Below are 18,928 nucleotides of genomic sequence, written 5' to 3' on the forward strand. Positions count from 1 at the left end.
GTAGTAACAAACATTATTATTTCTCAAAGTCCCAACCATACTGAAATATTTGGAATCACTAGGTTCTTAGTTTCAAACTGCTTCAAAGCAAATCACAAAGAGAAAATAAAGACAGCAGTATTCTAATGAGAATTTACATGGAGTTCCCAAGTGGCAATGACAACTCTTGTCATGAAACATGTTCGGTATCTATCTGAATGGGAATGATTTACAAGTTATTTATAGCATTATATCACCAAAACAATCTAATAATCTTTGCAAAACAAATGAAAGTAAATTGCTCAATCAATGGCACAATTTCATTTATTTTCCATGAAGATAAGATTGTACAGCAACCAATGCTAGGTAGCTTTAAGCAGTTAATTAGCTGGAAGCACATCAACAACAAATCACAGCTGTTGTTTCCAGAAATTCTTGACTAATTGACAATATTGACTGGAAAACAGACACTTCACAAGGAGTGAGAATGTCTTCGAAATAAAAGCTGTTGATTACTTCCAGCAGACAACGTAACTCAAGAAAATGACAACTGACAAATTCTAATGTTTTTATATCTGCGTTCAGTGGCTTTTATCAAAAACACGAATCCGCTAGAGTACTGTCGTATATTCCTTGAAGCAGGATACAAATTCACTACTAGCAGCTTAACAGAGGAAACCATATATATATATATGTATATTATGAAATTTAGCGGCAGGCAAATGAGATCTTAGAGAGCATTCTTTAGGTTTCAGTTGCAGAAACTAAGAAAAAAAATCAATGGAAAATATGCGGCCATTGTAATAAGAGAGGAAATCACAGTAAATTGGTTATTTACACTTTGAAAAGAACAAGTTCAGAGAGTTTTAATATTAATCATATCAATGATATTTAAAATGGTGTAAAACAAAATTTAGTACGACTGTACCATACATAACAGGAGAATTCAGAGTAGGAAAGTAATTTTAAAAGTGAATCTAAAATTTCTATAAATGTTGGGCTGATTTGCTTTATTTATAATAATCCAGGAGGGATTAGCATTGATTTTAGATGTGCAATGATATTTCATTTTGCTGAGATGTGGGAATTCTATACAATCTTGATATAACATTGCTAGATTTAACTTTAGCTATACGAGGTCAAGACCACAATATTGATGTCCTTTACAATAGCGAAGATTAATTTCCCAGGTTTTCAGTAAATAAAATAGCTAAGTTAAATGGTTGGTTTATTAACAGTGAAAATAAACTCTACTGCCACTGCTGCTAATCCCAAAGAGACAATGAGTTACAGTTCAAACCCAAGAAGGTTTCCTGCAATAATTATTGAAAACCATTGAATGGAAGACACTTATGTCCTATAAGGGTAGCCTAGCAGCAAAGTTAATAGACTCTGTTGTGGATCTTTCATTCCAAAGAGCAATTCTTTCTCTCTCTCTCACACACATGTGTGCATCTGTATGTATATACATCTTATGTCTATGTGCGGATGTGAGTACGTATACATGCATACAATATACACACAGATACACACACAAATACATAGAGAGAGAAAGAAAGAGGGTAGAGGAGGAGGAGAGAAACAGAGCAATATACTTCCAGAACAAGACATATTGTGGTAAAAATGAATGTTTCATCTTGTAACACGTCTGCTCCGACATATTTTGCCTTTTGTTACTGGCAGTCTATTTACATTCTTGTCTTGCAAAGTTAACAATGGTCATGAGAGAGAGAGAGAGAGAGAGAGAAGGATTGAAGTGTGGCAGTGTGTAGGAGAAAGACATGGGGGAGGGGTCGGTGGGGAACAGGAATATAAAGAAAATAGAAGAGTGAGAGAGAGAGGTTATCAAATTGTTAACAGCACACAGACAATAAAGGAGAAGGTAAAACACACTCTCTCTCTCTCTCTCTCTCTCTCTCTCTCATACAGTCACAAAAACCTTATCACACACACACACACATACTACTGCATGAGTAAGTTTTATATAATTTGATTTGAAATTAATCTTGTATGGCCTCTTAGTAAATCAGATTTTTAGATCATGCTTGCAGGGTAAGAACGTACAAATTTCCATCATTATAACCATTGCTGCCGCCACCAACCACCACAATTCAGACAACAACAACAACAGAAACAACTATTGCTGCTGCTAAAAACAATCATCACCATCACTATACTCATTGTTGCCTTCAATCATCTTCAGGACAGTTCTTACAGAGATACAAGAGAGAAACTAGTTGCGTCTGGAGTTCGAGAGCAGCTACAAATGGTAAACACCTCGATTTCGTGATACAAGAAATCAAAAACAGCTGAGTCTCAGTACTAGGTTCCAGCAGGGTATTAGTGATATGCTAGCCTAGTAGTTCCTTATTCATTTTTTCTCCTTGCTTATTTCTGTCGAAGAGCAGAGGCCTGAAACGTAAAAGACTTTCTCACTTCCCAAGCATTAAACTAATACATCAGTTTGTTGTTTACACACCCATCTTCATCTTTTGTTTTTTTTTTTCGTAAATTCTCACTAGTAGTTCCTTAAAATGGATTCACATACTCATCCAAATTAGAGAGCACATCAGTGTGTATAGAGGGTTTGGATAGATAATAATTTGTCCAATCATCTACTGATTTCACCTCTGTTCACATCCCTTTCATTTGTTTTATGAAGAACTAGCAAACAGCAGGAATACTATTATGGTATTACAATTCACTGTATTTGATGGAATATAAGCTGCACTTTTTAACCATGCTGGTGACACGTAAAAAGCACCATCCAAACGTGGCTGATGCTAGTATTCCCTGACTGGCTTCTGTGCCAGTAGCAGGTAAAAAGCACCCACAACACTCTCGGATTGGTTGGCATAAGGATGTGCATCCAGCTGTAGAAACATTGCCTATAACTTAGGCTGTTTATGGTTTAAATAACAAGGCCACAGACTAGGTATATCTATGGGGATAAGAGTCTAGTAAGGCAATAGAGAAATAATACTCTTTAACATGCATCTGTATTTGAAACGGTGGTTCGTTAACTTTGCTACAAGTTCAAGGAATCAGCAAGAAGCAATTTTTGATCTTAGAGAGAACTTTACGCATGCACGAACACACACAAACATTTTCCTCATATAAAGTATACGTAATCTTTAAAAATCAAGCATTTTAATTCAATCATGTGTGTGGATGCATGGATATGCATATATGTAGTTGTGTGTATGTGGATTCATATATATGTGTATGTATATTGATTTCCATTCTCAACTTTGTTCAATATCCACTAAGGATCATTAATATTCACAAGGCTATTTGTGTGAAACCATGGTATGGATTTTAATATACACATAAACACATACACAATATAGATACACACACAGCAGTTGTTTGGATGTGTGTATCATCCATTATGAAATGAAGATGCTCATTTGTTTTCTAAAGAATATTTAAATCATATGAAAACACGTAATAAAAGAAAAATTAATTTCTTTCTTTCTCTGTTTATTTACAAAATATATAAACATACAGGTACAGGTGTGCCCTGTAAGGTTAAGAACTTTGCTTTCTAGTATGGTTTCAAGTTCAGTTCCACCATGTGGCGCTTTGGGCAAATGTCTTTTGATACAGCCCTAGGTTAACCAAAGCTTGAAACAGGTAGACAGCAACCGAACGAAACATGTCCTGTATTTCCATATACATATGTGAATGTGTGTGGAGAAGACAGAGTGTGTATGTGTGTGTGTTTGTTTCTGTTTCCTTGCCTTCACATCATGTGAGAGTTGTAAATGAGTATCACTGTCATACAAGCAGTGTTGTCCATTCATTTCTGATATTCTGTGGAAACAAGTTTGACCATAGGGGGAATATCACATTGCTTGGAGATATGTGCAGGTTTGCTATAGAAAATCTGCTTCAATAATCTCCGTCCAACCCATGCAACCTTGGAAAATGTATGTAAGAACAATGATTATGACGATGGTGATGCTGATGATAGATTACAAACCAACAAACACAGTGACACTTTCCTTTCCTCAATTACACACACACACACACACACACATTCACTCAGAAATTAGTAATGGGTGAAGTTAAGAAAGCTGAAAATTATTTGTCTAAATTAACAACAGACAATTGTACTAATTACAAATTTGAATAGATGTAGAAGTAATTATAGTTTTAATAAGTTAACCATTCCAAATAATTTATTCTAATCACTTTTGTCATGTAAATATTAAAATGGAAATTTCATTTTGTTGTGCAAACAGTAACTTAAAAATGAATATGTATATGTGTGTGTGTGTGAGAGAGAGAGAGAGAGAGAGAGAGAGAGAGAGAGAGAGAGAGAGAGAGAGGAAAGTACACATGACTTGATAGTCGCCTTGCAGCTTCTTTTGCCAGTTAGTATTGAAAGTAATCAGCTGAATACTTGGTTATGGGCTTCCCAAGCTGTTTGCAGTTTCTTTTTTAAAGATCTTGAAGAACCTTGTTTTCATTTTTTTGTATCTCCCCACCACACATCACATCCAGCAAGATAGGAGGCAGGGTTTGAACTCACAAGGCACAGAGCCAAAACAGATACCCTCAAGGTACTGCATCCTATGCTCTAAAATGCCGCCAATCCACCATTCTAGATTGATACTTTATCATCTCGAAAAGAACGAATGTCAAAGTGAACCTAAGCAGGGCTTAAATTCAGAATGCAGAAAACAGCAAGACACTCTGGCCAATGCTATAAAACAGCAAATTCAAAGCCATCAAATATGTATAAATATATATATAGGCTGAGAGAGAGAGGTGTGTGGGGGATAATTCAGGTTTTTTTTAATGCAACAGTTTATGGATATGGTGAGTACTGAAGGAACAAGGCTCAATAAATATTATTAAGAAAAGCAGTCTGCTTCAGGAAAATGGCAATATTTATATACTTTTTAACAGTGGAATGCCAAGTAGATAAAGCTATAAATAACGATGTGCAAATGTCGGGTTTAAAAAAGCCTTGGATGGGAAAAGTTGAAGGCTTTAGCTTTATCTGCTTTGCGTCCCCACCATTAAAAACGATTTATTTCACACTTCTCACAGTTTCTGAATTCTTATAACATTCATTCATATACATACATAGCTACATATATATATACATAATATACATACATACATATATATATATATATATATATATATATACATGTACACATATATATATACATGTACACATATATATATACATACATAGCTACATATATATACATACATATATACATATATATACATACATATATATAAACATATACATATATATATACATACATATATACATACATATATATATATTCATATATATATACATGCATATACATATATATACATGCATATACATATATATGCATACATATATACATATACACACATATATATACATATATATACATACATATATATACATATATACACATACATACATATATACATACATACATATATACATATGTATACATATATACATATACATATATACATATACATATATACATATATACATATGTATACATACATATATATATATATACACACACACACATACATAACTTATATCTAATGTGCATATGCATTCATATTTTGCTTTCACTGTTACCAATTGCCCAGCATTCATGACTACTGAGAAAAGTTATTTCAGTTGAGTTGAGAACTTCTGCCATTCCACAAATTATATCCCCTTGAGAATCGGACAAGAGTTTGCATACAAGACAAGAGAATAACAATGAAGATATAATGTGCATTACATATATTATGATACGCTTCCATGAGAGACTGAGCATTTGATTTTGATCTGTTTCCAAGACCTGCACATCACTCCTAGTGCACATAAGTCAGATGCTGAAAATGTCTCTCAACCATCTTTCCCAGTTAAAGTTTGGTTCTATCAAATCCTAGAGATAATGCTACAGAATCATCATATTTAATTACAGTAAACGAAAGCACACAGTGGTCGAGATGTTTGAGTTATAATCATATGTTCATGGGTTCGATTCTTAGACAGGGCAGTACATTCTGTCCTTGAGCAAAACACTTCATTTCACATTGCTTCAGTCTACCTAGCTGGAAGGAGTCCCAGTCAGATGTCGGTACAACAATCTCTCTCTCTCTCTCTCTCTCTCTCTCTCTGTAACTATCAAACTTTGGGTGTTCTTCACAGTCAAGAGTAAAGAAGTCAAAAGGGTGTCTGTGTCTGCTCGCAATGACACACATCTAAAAACAATTAATGAAAGCAAGGTAAACATTACAACCAATGGCTGGTTGTGCTGTACTTTAATTCCACAAAAGACCTCATATTTCAAGTATCATTTTAACAAGGTTGGCTTATATATATTGCAGTGATAGTTGTGGCTATGGCGGCAATCACTCCTTCATATATAATATTATTGGTGTGTGCTCTCTCTCTCTCTCTCTCTGATTTATATAACATGTATTACACATGGATGTAGCACTGGTGCTGGTGTCACATTAAAAGTACTGGTGCAGATGTCATGTAAATAAGCACCCAGTACACTCCGAAAAGTGATTGGCATTAGGAAGGGGCATCCAGTCAGAAAAACCATGTCAAAGCAGACACTGGAGCCTGGTGTGGTTTCCAGCTTTACCAGCACCTGTCAAGTTGTCCCATCCATACCAGCATGGAAAACAGACATTTGATGATGATGATGATGATGATGATGATGATGATGATGATGATGATTATGATATTAATTTCTTCTTGTGTAGCCCCAAAAGATTAAGAGCTATAAAGCTAACTTCAGCTAGATTTGAACTTAGAAATAAAGTAAATACTGTAATGTAGTTACTAAATACTTAGGACCATTCTTCCAGCTTACTATTTTCAGTTATATCCAAAAAATTTTCAAACTGTGCCATTTAATATTTTGTGTAACAGTTTGTCCTTATATACACAATAGAATGTTAACATAAAGAACACTAATTTTTTTTTATTTTTTAAATACGCATTCTAAAAATATCAAATTATGGAAAATGGGTCTAAGTGAGAAGATGGTACTAAAGATTCCTTATTAGAAGGCCAAGAGGTGACTATTTATGTGCTATATGAAATCTAATTCACTATGGCTCTTTGGTACTATCCTAAACTTGGACCATTATATTGAAAGATTCCTATTGAAACAAAATGTGATTTCTTTGCAGCTAATAAATAAATAAATTTATAAATAAATGAATGAAAGAATGAAGAAATATAATAAATAAGTAAATAGATAAATGAAACCAATGAAGATGGAATATTGGCCATTTAAAAATATATAGAATACAGTGATCATTTCCAATTTCAGAATATTGTTCTGAAAGGATGCATTCTTTCAGCCAGTCGCAGCTGTAGATGGAAAAGTCAGCAGCCTATTATGATAGGGATATATAAGCAATTTAACACAAAACAAGGAAGGCAGAGAGAGAGAGAGAGAGAGACAGACAGAGACAGGGAGAGGATTCTAGTTTAAACATTTACCATTTAGGATGCATGGACAGGATGCTGAAACTTAATAATAAGTATGTGTGTGTATGTGTGTGTGTGTGGTTATGTGAACATGTGATAAGTGCAGAAGAGAAGGGTGCAGGGCTATAACAAGAGAACATTTATTACAAACTATGCAGACTGCAGTGGTGGATATATCAGGGCTTTGGACTTGTCTGGTCTACCTGAAAGTACCAAACACTAATGGCAGTTCCTCCTCTCTGAGAAATTAAAGCAAAAAAAAAAAAAAAAAAAGACAAAGGAATATATGCAAATTACCATGCTGCCTAGAATTTATTCTAAACACGATGATGATGATGATGATGATGACTGTGGTGGTAGTGATGGTGGTTATAGTAGTAGCAGTTATAACTAACAGTACAGGTGGTGATGGTGCTGTAGTAGTAGTAGTGGTGGTTGTAGTAGTAGTGGTGGTAGTAGTAGTAGTAGTAGTAGTAGCAATGGCAATAGTAGCAGCAGTAGCAGTAGCATAGCAGCAGCAACAGCAACAAGGCTCCATCCTAAAATACCCACTTACGTAATAGAAACTATCATTAATGCTTTATAAAAATATCGAGGAATATTTGTGTGTATTTATGTGTTTTTCGAAAGAAAAGAGGAAAATATTTAGAAAGTATCAGCAAAATAAAGGAGAGGAGAACTAATGATGGAAAAGCTACAGAATATTGTTTCCCTTTTTTTTATTTATTGAAAAAAAAAAGGGGGAAAATCTGAGGCATTTTATCATAACCTTTCAGAATCCATTAAAATTTGTTTTTATTATTATTTCATAATTTCTTGAAGGAGGAAGAGGTAATAAGGAGAGAAAGGAGAGAGAGAGAGAGAGAGAGAGAGAGAGAGAGAGAGAGAGAGAGAGAGAGAGAGAGAGAGAGAGAGAGAGAGAGAGAGAGAGAGCATGGATCCTAAAAGAAAGTTTTACTTTTGAATATTGAGGATTCTTTTAGACCAAACAGCATATTAACATTTCTGATCTTTGTATGTTTGTGACTGGATATTTCTGTTTAGCTGCCATTGTAATGAAACCAAATACAGGATGAAATAGGAGAAAAAAAAAACACAAGCTAGTGAAGATATTTTCCATTGAATGGTAAAAAAAATAATCCAACATTTCTCTCCGACAAGTGGCAGTGAGGTATGGATGGCATGGGTGGAATGGGTGATAGTCAGATTGCTGGGTTTTTCTTTTTCTCTTAAATACTCCTCCTCCTTTTACCCCTCCTGGCAGTATTTTGAAGCAGATTTTTAATAATAATAATAATAATAATAACAGCAATGGTTTCAAATTTTGGTGCAAGGGTTGGCAATTTTGAGGGGTGGGGTAGGTTGATCGCATTGACTAGAGTACCTGACTGGTTCTTTATTTTGTCAATCCAAGGATGGAGGGGCAGAAGCTAAAAGAAAGAACCGGTCAGGTACTCGTTGATGTAATCAATTTGCCCTCTTTGCATGAAAAATTGCTGGCTCTGTGCATCATTTCAATTCAATGCTATAAAAATAACATACTGTAGTATATAATAAAAAATGACCCATACCCATTCTCCTGCTATCAATAATAATAATAATAATAATAATGATAATAGTAAAAGGAGAGACAAAGATTCATTGAAAAAAAGAGAGTGTGAGTGTATTGTGGTTGAATGAATAAAATTGTGAATAAAAAAAGATCTTCGCTGAATTTCTTATTTAACTGGTGATTCAATTGGTGCAAAGATTTAGAAGGAAAAAGACATTCTGATTATGAATATATAAATGTAGATATATATATATATATATATATATAAAGATAACTGCATGTTTTTTTTCGTTCTCGATGATTTTTTTCAAATGTTTATTCAAAAATTTTGATTTAAAAGAATAAATAAAATGGAATGATGTATTGGTCGTTATTCAGGTAAGGTAGGATATGTACAGACAAAGACCAAGTCAACTTGGAAAGGGAAGGATAAAAACTGATGTTGCAAGCATGTTACTAGAAGCAAACAGCAACAGCCAGGACACTGAGCAGCAAAACAAAGAAAGAAACAAGGATGAGTTTTCTAGAAAAGAAGCCACATGTACTGACCACATAATAGTTACATAGTTGCTATGACATGCAGATTACATGGAGGGTAGAGTGCTAGAGTGCTGCTGGAAACCCTTACCATATGGTACTTAACAATAGCTGTTGATAAATTGAGATTTTGGGTGGAGGGCGCCCCTCTCCCTATTTTTAAAGTGTTACTCAGCTACAGTGAGCTACACGGGAACTAAGTAACATGGTCAGATACTATAAGCTAATTGAGATATTATCATCGTTTGACAATAATCGTAATAAGATGTTTAACTCCAACTTCCACACAAATATATTGAACAACAATGTACTATTGCAGTGTAGGCAAGGAGCAAATAATATAAAGAAGTAAACACATGCCAGTAGAGAAAATTCTATATCAATAGAGATTGTACCACTCCAAGAGATGCTGTACTTCTCTGAGAGACACTACATCATGCCAAGAAGGAAATCACCATCACAACTGAGAGCAAACCACCCCAATAGTTAGTTTACCATTTAGACACTATTCTGATGCTGCAATTACTAATTGCTGTAGAAATTGTACCACTCCAAAACACACGGTGCTAACATGTTATGAAACATACCATGCCCATACAGATTTAAATGAGTGTACGAAAAAAAGATGAGGATTGAACCTAATGCACATCTTTGGAAGTGTGGTTGCATGTACACATTAAACCTCACTATGGTGAATAGTAAGACCCTTAGAATTGGAAACTAGAATTGGAATGCAAACAAAAGAAACTCTGCTATTACCAGCACAATGATATATTTTGAGGATGTCTTTTGTAATCTCTAAGAGGTACAGGTGTATTAACTTAGGTAGGCACCAGGATATATAATTCATAAAGAAATCTAGAGAAAGACAAGCAAGAAGGATAGACTAACTTAAGGAGTTATGAAAAAGATGGTGAGTCCTTGAAAATAAAGCAGACATCAGCAGACAAACAGCATTAAACCTAATGAGACTGTTATAGACAACAATATTGGGAGACATGAAATGCAGATTGTTAACCTAGAGAGACACCTAAAATGAATGGCCTAAACGAGATATCAAAAGTGAAGCAATTAATTAACAAAAAGCAGAGATTAGAGAAAGAGAGAGAGAGAGAGAGAGAGAGAGAATGAGAGATGGGAAGAGCCATACACACACATGCGCATATACCTTTAAATATGCTTGCCTGTATGAGCATGTACATGTGAGTATGTATATATGAGTATATGTGAATGTGTGTATATATACATACACACGCACAAATAAATACAGGGAAGGAGGGAGAGTGAGAGGGGAGGAGGGAAGGGAAAGACCATCAACCCAGCATATTTAATTTGATACTAATACATTACTACTAGAATATGTTGTTTTTTTAAAATTCCAACAACAAATCTGCTTCTTATAACAGTAGAGAAATATGAAGAGTTGATTCTTGTTGACATAGTCAAATGTAACTTAGTATGGTTTAATCTTCTGACATATAAACAGTTCTCAAGAACTGCAGTGCTGTTGTTCATATACAGTCTAAGGTTTTGATATTAGTTGCATATAACATGGATTTTAGTTGAAGCATATCCAGCACTGATCCGCAGAGAAATCTTACTCAAAGTTGACAAGTATAACATGAAGCATTTAGCATCAAGTTACCAATCAGTTTTGCATACAACAATATTTACTGCATTTCAAAATAAATAATATTGTTAAAAACTAAGTAGCCAAAACCAATATTTATGTTAGGAAAAGAATCAAGAGGAAAAAAAAAATAATAAAAATTAAAATAAATTTTTTTTTTTTAAATAGCAATCGATAGATCGATCAATAAGATCATTAATGAACTTTGTTATTAAGTAAAAGCCAAACGACAAGCTAATGCAAAATATTCTGTAACATGATATGAGTTGCAAAGATCGGCAAACTGCTTCTTTGGCAAATAGACTTTTCACATAGCTTCCTACCAAATACACTAAATGCAGTTGCAACTTAACAATAACTAGACCCCCCCCCCTGCACCGTCTTCACCTCACCCCTCTTATTTTTCTTATGTTTGGTTCCTGTTATTGTGTGTGTCTGTGTGTGATATAGTTGTTGTTGTTGTTGTTTATATGACCATGAAATATCTCAGAGGAGTAAGTTGAGAATCTATATATTGATTTTATCTCATTTAATCCTAGAATGGAGATCAACCAGCATAGATATGCATTCTCATGGAAACAAGATAATGGGAATAGAAAAAATATTTAAAATGTGTGTGTATGTGGAAAACGATATGAAAAAATATATACATCAGTAAAATATGGCAAGGAGGAAAAAAAAAAAGAAAAAAGAAAGTAACAATAAGAGAAAATAGAAATTCTATTTTGCATTTCCTACATTAGATAGAGGGAAAAAATGTTTATGATATAGCAATCAATACTACATTTGCAACTAATACACTTGTTGGTTGAGGAAAATATTCAGAATTTTTCTTTTCTATTTAAATCAAATATTCCTAGTAATTAGAGTATGGAGCAGCCATAATAACCATGTGTTCTCTGCAAAACTGTCCATTTCCTATGTTAGTTTCACAATAACGTAGAAATGTAAGGTTGACAGATACTGGGAGACAGCAGAAAAATATTCTTCAACATAGATTAAAGACTGTTTGGAGAAGCAACAATAGAAGAACTGCTTTAAAATTCAAAAATCTAATAACAGGAGCCTGTTTTACGCCCTTCACACTAGCCTTGGAATAATTTCAAAAAGTAAGCACTTTCCATGTGGAGCCAGCCTGTTTTCAATGCCTGCACGACAAGAAAGTTATAATTTCCACAAGTTCTATGTAAGACATATAAATCTCTCTCTCTGTTATGCAGAAAGTAACAACAAAAGGAAAGAAACATTAAAACGATACCCATTTGATATATAGCTGACAAAATGGTGGGGTTTTTTACAAGAGGGAAATCTATAACCAGTATTGAACTTTGACTAACTTTGATGCTGCTATAGTTAAGTTAGCAGCAATAATCTGAATATAAATAGCAAACAGAAAATAAAAGAGGAACCAGCATGGAGTATAGCAGAAACGCTATTATGATAGACATCAAACACACATATTTTTCTTAACGAATAAATGAATAATTAAACAAGATAATTAAATAACATTATAATGGAAGTGAATGGAATATAATTTCCAGATGAAAGGAAAAATTAACTAAAAAAAAAAAATGAAAACAAAAGAAATTAGATTTTCTATCTTATAATCAAATTCAGCCTGAGTTTGATGGATTTTTTCATCCCCAGCTACACACTAATGTAGTAAAGAAAAGGAAATAAAAAAAAAGCCCAAGAAAATGTTTGAAATTATTAAATTTAAGGTAGTATTTATGAAGAGTTGTGGAGGGGGGGGGGGGGTAGTGGGATGGTCAGATTAAAAAAAAAAAAATTGTGGCGCTTAGCTAATGTTAAGTACTATAGGTCAGGGTAGGTTGAGCAGCCTTAAAGTAAGTTTACCTGGTTCACGTAGAATGTTATGCTACCACTTTGCTGAGTGGCCACATTGTCATGAGTACCCCGATACTACAAGAGGAGAAAAAGGAAACAGCACGTTATACAACTAGAGGTGGACATTCAATAATGTAGAAGATGAGGTAAATGAACAGAGAAGGAGGGGGGAGGTTTCGGTTTTTTTTTCCCGGTTGTTTTGTAGTTTTTCTTTGTTTTCAAATCTTCCCCCCTCCCCTTCCTCTCCCCACCTCAAACTCTGCTTGATAGGGTTATCAAAAACTATTGCTTGTCAGTAAGACTTCTAAATGGACGGGGAAGAAAAAAAAAATTGATCTTTTGCGTTCTTTGAAACAACTAATACTAATACATAACAATCACCCCTTGCCCCAACACACAAATGAACATATATATATATACACACATATATATGTATATATATATATATACATGTGTTTGTGTGTGTATGTATGTACATATAGATATATACACATATATATATAGACGCATATATATATACATATATACATATACACATACATATATATAGATAGATAGATATAGATACATATATATATATATATATATAGATACACACATATATATATATATGTATATATATATATATATACATACATATATATATATATATATATATAGTGTGTGTGTGTGTATGTGTGTGTGTATAAATACACATAGAGAAATAAGTGGACAGAAGTGCTAATGTATATTTCTATTATCACAAGAAACATCGATTGCTTGCTCTACAGTAAATTAGAAAAGAAATTTTAATTAATTGATAGCACTCAATGTTAATTGTAAAAGGCTAGCTGGGAAGTAAAGCAGCTTCTGAATGAAAGTGCCAGAAAGCACTAAGCAAAATCAAATTAAAAAGATGTTTGGGTATGACTGATTGTTGCTGTAAAGTCTTGAAATATTTCAGCCAAAGACTTAACCAAAAATGAACAGCAGTATAGCTTCCTTCGAATACCCTCATGGACCCTGTAACTCCTACCATTCTACTGAAATTGTCACACCTATTTTCCAATGTTAATCACATTAGGAATGCTTGCAAGAAAGTAAAAGGCTTTTAACACTACACAGTGATGAACAATTTAGTGAAGACATGCTGTTTTTTCATTTTTTTCTTTTCATTTTTTTTTAAAGTCTCAAAAATATACATAGCATCAAAGTGTTAAAAAAAAAAAAAAAAGACAAAGTGTGGAAAAGGCGGGAGAAAGAAAGAGACATATCCTGAAAAAATGCATGTTAACGTAATTCAGTGAAATTAGTTATTCTGCGTTGAAAAACAAACAATCAAGAAAGAACAACATTAAGTAATTACTAACGAGGCAAAGATTTGTGTTGGAATTAAAGGGATTAGTTTATTATTATTACTATTTTTATTGATTTTAATGTGAAAAACACACACAGAAATGACAAATAAAAGAGATTAAAGTAAATTAATTTCACTACTAGATTCAGTGTTGGTTAATAATTTAGTGGAAAGTAAAAACAAATGATTAGACATATTTTCTAAACATGCATGTTTATAACGACAGTGTTGCTCTTTATTTTGTGCAGATCAAGAAATGAAGTGCTGTATACTTCCAAAGTACTAATATTATTTTTACAAGATTAATAATAATAATAATAATAATAATAATAATGGAAACAAGACTGACAATAACCACACCAACAACAACCACAACCAAAACAACAACATCAACAACGAAGACCACCACAACAATAACAACATGGAACAATTTAAATGACGGCTGAATAATAATAATAGTAATACTGATAATGATAATAATAATAATAATAATAATAATAATAATAATAATGATAATAATGATAGCAGCAGCAGTAGCAACACTGATATTGATGATGACAATGAGAGTATCAAGTGCAGTCACTTAATATCTCATCAACAACAGAAGAGGGTCCTTTGTCTCCTAAATATTTCTCAAAATACAAGAGGTAGAAGAGAAAGTTTTTAATCTGCAAAACAAAATAATATAATTACTCCTGCTATAGACAGAGAAAGATTTTAAAAATAGCATTCGCATTTTCCAGCCTCGAAATAGGGAAAAAGACGACGACGAAGAAGAAGAAATTCTTTTGGGAAATGGAAATTACACTGATATATGTTATTACCTTTGAAAGACAGAATTTTCTGTCAGATGTAAATAAACAATGATATTGGAGATGATGATGATGATGATAATAATGATGATAATAATGTACAAGAGAAAAATCTATTGTATAAGAGGAAAAAAAGACAATTAGTGTTGTTAATATATATATATATATATATATATATATATATATATATATATATATAGTTGGATTCTTAATATTCTGTGCAGTCTGGTGATATGGAACACTGGAAAGAATGTATGTATGATGGGCGTGACATGAAATATTTAAACTATGCTTTAAAAACAAATTAGGGGGGGGGGGAACAAAGTGAAACTATCAGTGTTGTAATTATTATTATTATTATTATTATTATTATTATTATTATTATTATTATTGAGTAAGAGAGTAGTGCATGCCATCAAAGTGACACTGGGGTAAAATATACGAAGCCCATTATACCCATCATGACTACCTGTCTGATAAGGGTACACCAGGCACATGCATCACAACCATGTGTACGCAACATGATGATCCCATATCAAGATAAACAGCGCATGACCTCACAGGTGGGGCCCAGTTAGAATTTTCTTCAGGTCGAGTAGCCCATCCCACTCAAAAGAACCCTAAATAAGGGTTGTTTCAGAATGTTGAACAAAACATCCATGTTTCCAAAGGTGAATTATCCAAACCCCAAAGAATTCCTCTCAACACATAGCTATGATACTCCCCCACTACTTCTGCATTATTATTATTATTATTCAAAAATTGACTCAGGATTTGGTATCCACATGTTTTCAATAAGCTGTCAAGTGCTCAAAACCCTTCCGATGATGATTTTACCTGTTCCTCTAAAGAACATTCCATTCCAATCACCTTCATCCATATGTCATTATTCACAGTCCCTAATGCACCAATTATCAGAGGCACAACCTTTACAGATTTCATGTTCCAAATCTTCACAAGTGTTTTCTACCATAGCCTCAGGCCAACCAAAACCTTGTGAGTGGATTTGGTAGACAGAAACTGAAAGAAGCCCATCGTATATATGTATATATGTATATACATACATACATACATATATATATATATATATATATATATATATATCATCATCATCATCATCATCATCGTTTAACGTCCGCTTTCCATGCTAGCATGGGTTGGACGATTTGACTGAGGACTGGTGAAACCGGATGGCAACACCAGGCTCCAGTCTGATTTGGCAGAGTTTCTACAGCTGGATGCCCTTCCTAACGCCAACCACTCAGAGAGTGTAGTGGGTGCTTTTACGTGTCACCCGCACGAAAACGGCCACGCTCGAAATGGTGTCTTTTATGTGCCACCCGCACAAGCCAGTCCAGGGGCACTGGCAACGATCTCGCTCGAAAATCCTACAGGAGCCAGTCAGGCGGTACTGGCAACGGCCACGCTCAAAATGGTGCATCTCATGTGCCACCCGCACAAGAACCAGTCCAGGGGCACTGGCAACGATCTTACTTGGCTTGCCGGGTCTTCTCACGCACAGCCCATTTCCAAAGGTCTCGGTCCGTAGTCATCGCCTCGGTGAGGCCCAATGTACGAAGGTCTTGCCTCACCACCTCAGCCCAGGTCTTCCTGGGCCTACCTCTTCCACGGGTTCCCTCAACTGTTAGGGTGTGGCACTTTTTCACGCAGCTATCCTCCTCCATTCTCACCACATGTCCATACCAGCGCAATCGTCTCTCTTGCACGCCACAACTGATGCTTCTAATGTTCAGCTTTTCTCTCAAGATACTTACACTCTGACGGGTATTCACATTGACATTACACATCCAACGGAGCATACTGGCTTCATTCCTTGCGAGCTTACGTATGTCCTCAGCAGTTACAGCCCATGTTTCACTACCATGTAGCATGGTTGTTCGTACGCATGCGTCATACAGTCTGCCTTTTACTCTGAGTGAGAGTCCCTTTGTCGCCAGCAGGGGTAAGAGCTCTCTAAACTTTGCCCAGGCTATTCTTATTCTAGCAGCTACACTTTCAGCGCACCCACCCCCACTACTAACATATATATATATGTGTGTGTGTGTGTGTGTGTGTGTGTGTGTGTCCCCCCAACATCGCTTGACAACCGATGCTGGTGTGTTTACGTCCCTGTAACTTAGCGGTTCAGCAAAAGACACCGATAGAATAAGTACTAGGCTTACAAAGAATAAGTCTTGGGGTCGATTTGCTCGACTAAAGGCAGTGCTCCAGCATGACCACAGTCAAATGATTGAAACAAGTAAAAGAGTAAACGACACAGATCCAACCTCTCAATCCTACCCTACAATGTCATTCTAAAAATAAACAGTCACATCATTGAAATCTCAAAGCTATGATGAAATATTGCACACAACGAGGTCTTTAGCTTCAAATATTGTTTTAGCTAAATTTACATCAGCTTAGTTATGCTTGATATTTATTATATTGTTGTTAACACTGTAAGTTATCTAAATCATTAATTTTTCCAATAACCTCAATCTGTTGCCTAGCTCTTATCATAAAAATGTTTAATACAACGAAACAATGATCTGAAGTTATATAAATTTTATAAATCAAAAAAATAAAAATAAAATTTGGTTTTCAAGATTTTTGATGTAAACTCATGTGGCATAATGACCCTCATGAGATACAAAATAATAAATTTAAAAAATAAGAAAGAAATTATGATGTGAAATTTCTGCAGGTACAGGCATGGTTGTGTGGTAAGAAGCTTGCAGAAGCATTACCCCGCCGGGCAAAATGCTTTCGTCTGCCATTATGTTCTGAGTTCAAATTCTGCCAAGGTCGAATTTGTCTTTCATCCTTTCAGGGTTGATAAATTAAGTACCAGTTATGTACTGGAGTCGATGTAATCAACTTAGTCCCTTTGTCCTTGTTTGTCCCCTCTATGTTTAGCCCCTTGTGGGCAATAAAGAAATAAGAAGCTTGTTTCCCAACCACATGCTCTGGGTTCAGTCCCACTACATGGCACCTTGGCCAAGTGTCTTCTGTTATAGCCCTGAGCTGACCAAAGCCTTTGTGAGTGGACTTGGTAGGTGGAAACTGAAAAGAATCCAGTTCTATGTGTGTGTGTGTCTTTGTATGTCCTCCATTACAACCTGAAAACCAGTGTTGTGTTTATGTCCCTGTAACTTAACAGTTTGGCAAAAGAAACTGTTGGAATAAACATAAAGCTTATAACAAACAAAAAAATAAATAAATAACTGGGGTCGATTCATTCAACTAAAAACTCTTCAAAGTGGTGCCCCAGTATGGCCACAGTCTAATGGGTGAAACAAGTAAAAGATAAAAAGGTCCCTGGATAACGGTTGTTTAAGGATGTTGAATGAAACACCCATGTTTCCAAAGGTGAATTATCCAAACTCCAAAGAATTCCTCTCAACACATGGCTATGATGCTCCCCCACTGCTTACAAGCAAATCTGTGGTATTGAACGGAATATTTGCTGTAGCCCGTCTTTTATACCTAGACAAAACAATGTACATGATAACACTTCCAATCATTTAAGATCAGAAGCCATGAAAGCCATTGCTTGGTACTGCATCAGGGAAATATTATTATTATTATTTTTTGTTCCACTAGTAGAAGTAAAAACAGTAGAGAGCTTGACTAAATAGCAAGCTAGTTCCACTTAGCTAAAATCTTTTAATTACTGAATTCATATCCAGCCAGAGTTGACATTATTTTTCATTCTTCCCAAGGTCGATAAAATATGTATCAGTAACATACTGGAAATTAA

At 34.6% G+C, this 18,928-nt stretch overlaps 1 protein-coding gene across 39 annotated transcripts in view; it reads right to left on the minus strand.

The window, feature by feature from the left end:
* The window catches only part of LOC106871661 (serine/threonine-protein kinase mig-15-like), a 764,441-nt gene that overhangs the window by 40,683 nt on the left and 704,830 nt on the right, over window positions 1-18,928 (minus strand). For 28 of the 39 annotated variants that reach the window (XM_089357111.1, XM_089357081.1, XM_089357079.1 and 25 more), the window contains one exon: window positions 13,030-13,095. The exons of the other annotated variants lie outside the window; for them this stretch is intronic. In XM_089357111.1, coding sequence (XP_089213237.1) covers window positions 13,030-13,095 — 66 coding nt within the window. The remainder of the gene's footprint in view (window positions 1-13,029; window positions 13,096-18,928) is intronic. 39 annotated transcript variants of the gene reach the window in all.

The sequence above is a fragment of the Octopus bimaculoides genome, chromosome 9 (assembly GCF_046866305.1).
Source record: "Octopus bimaculoides isolate indiv1 chromosome 9, ASM4686630v1, whole genome shotgun sequence".
NCBI classification, from domain to species: Eukaryota; Metazoa; Mollusca; class Cephalopoda; order Octopoda; family Octopodidae; genus Octopus; species Octopus bimaculoides.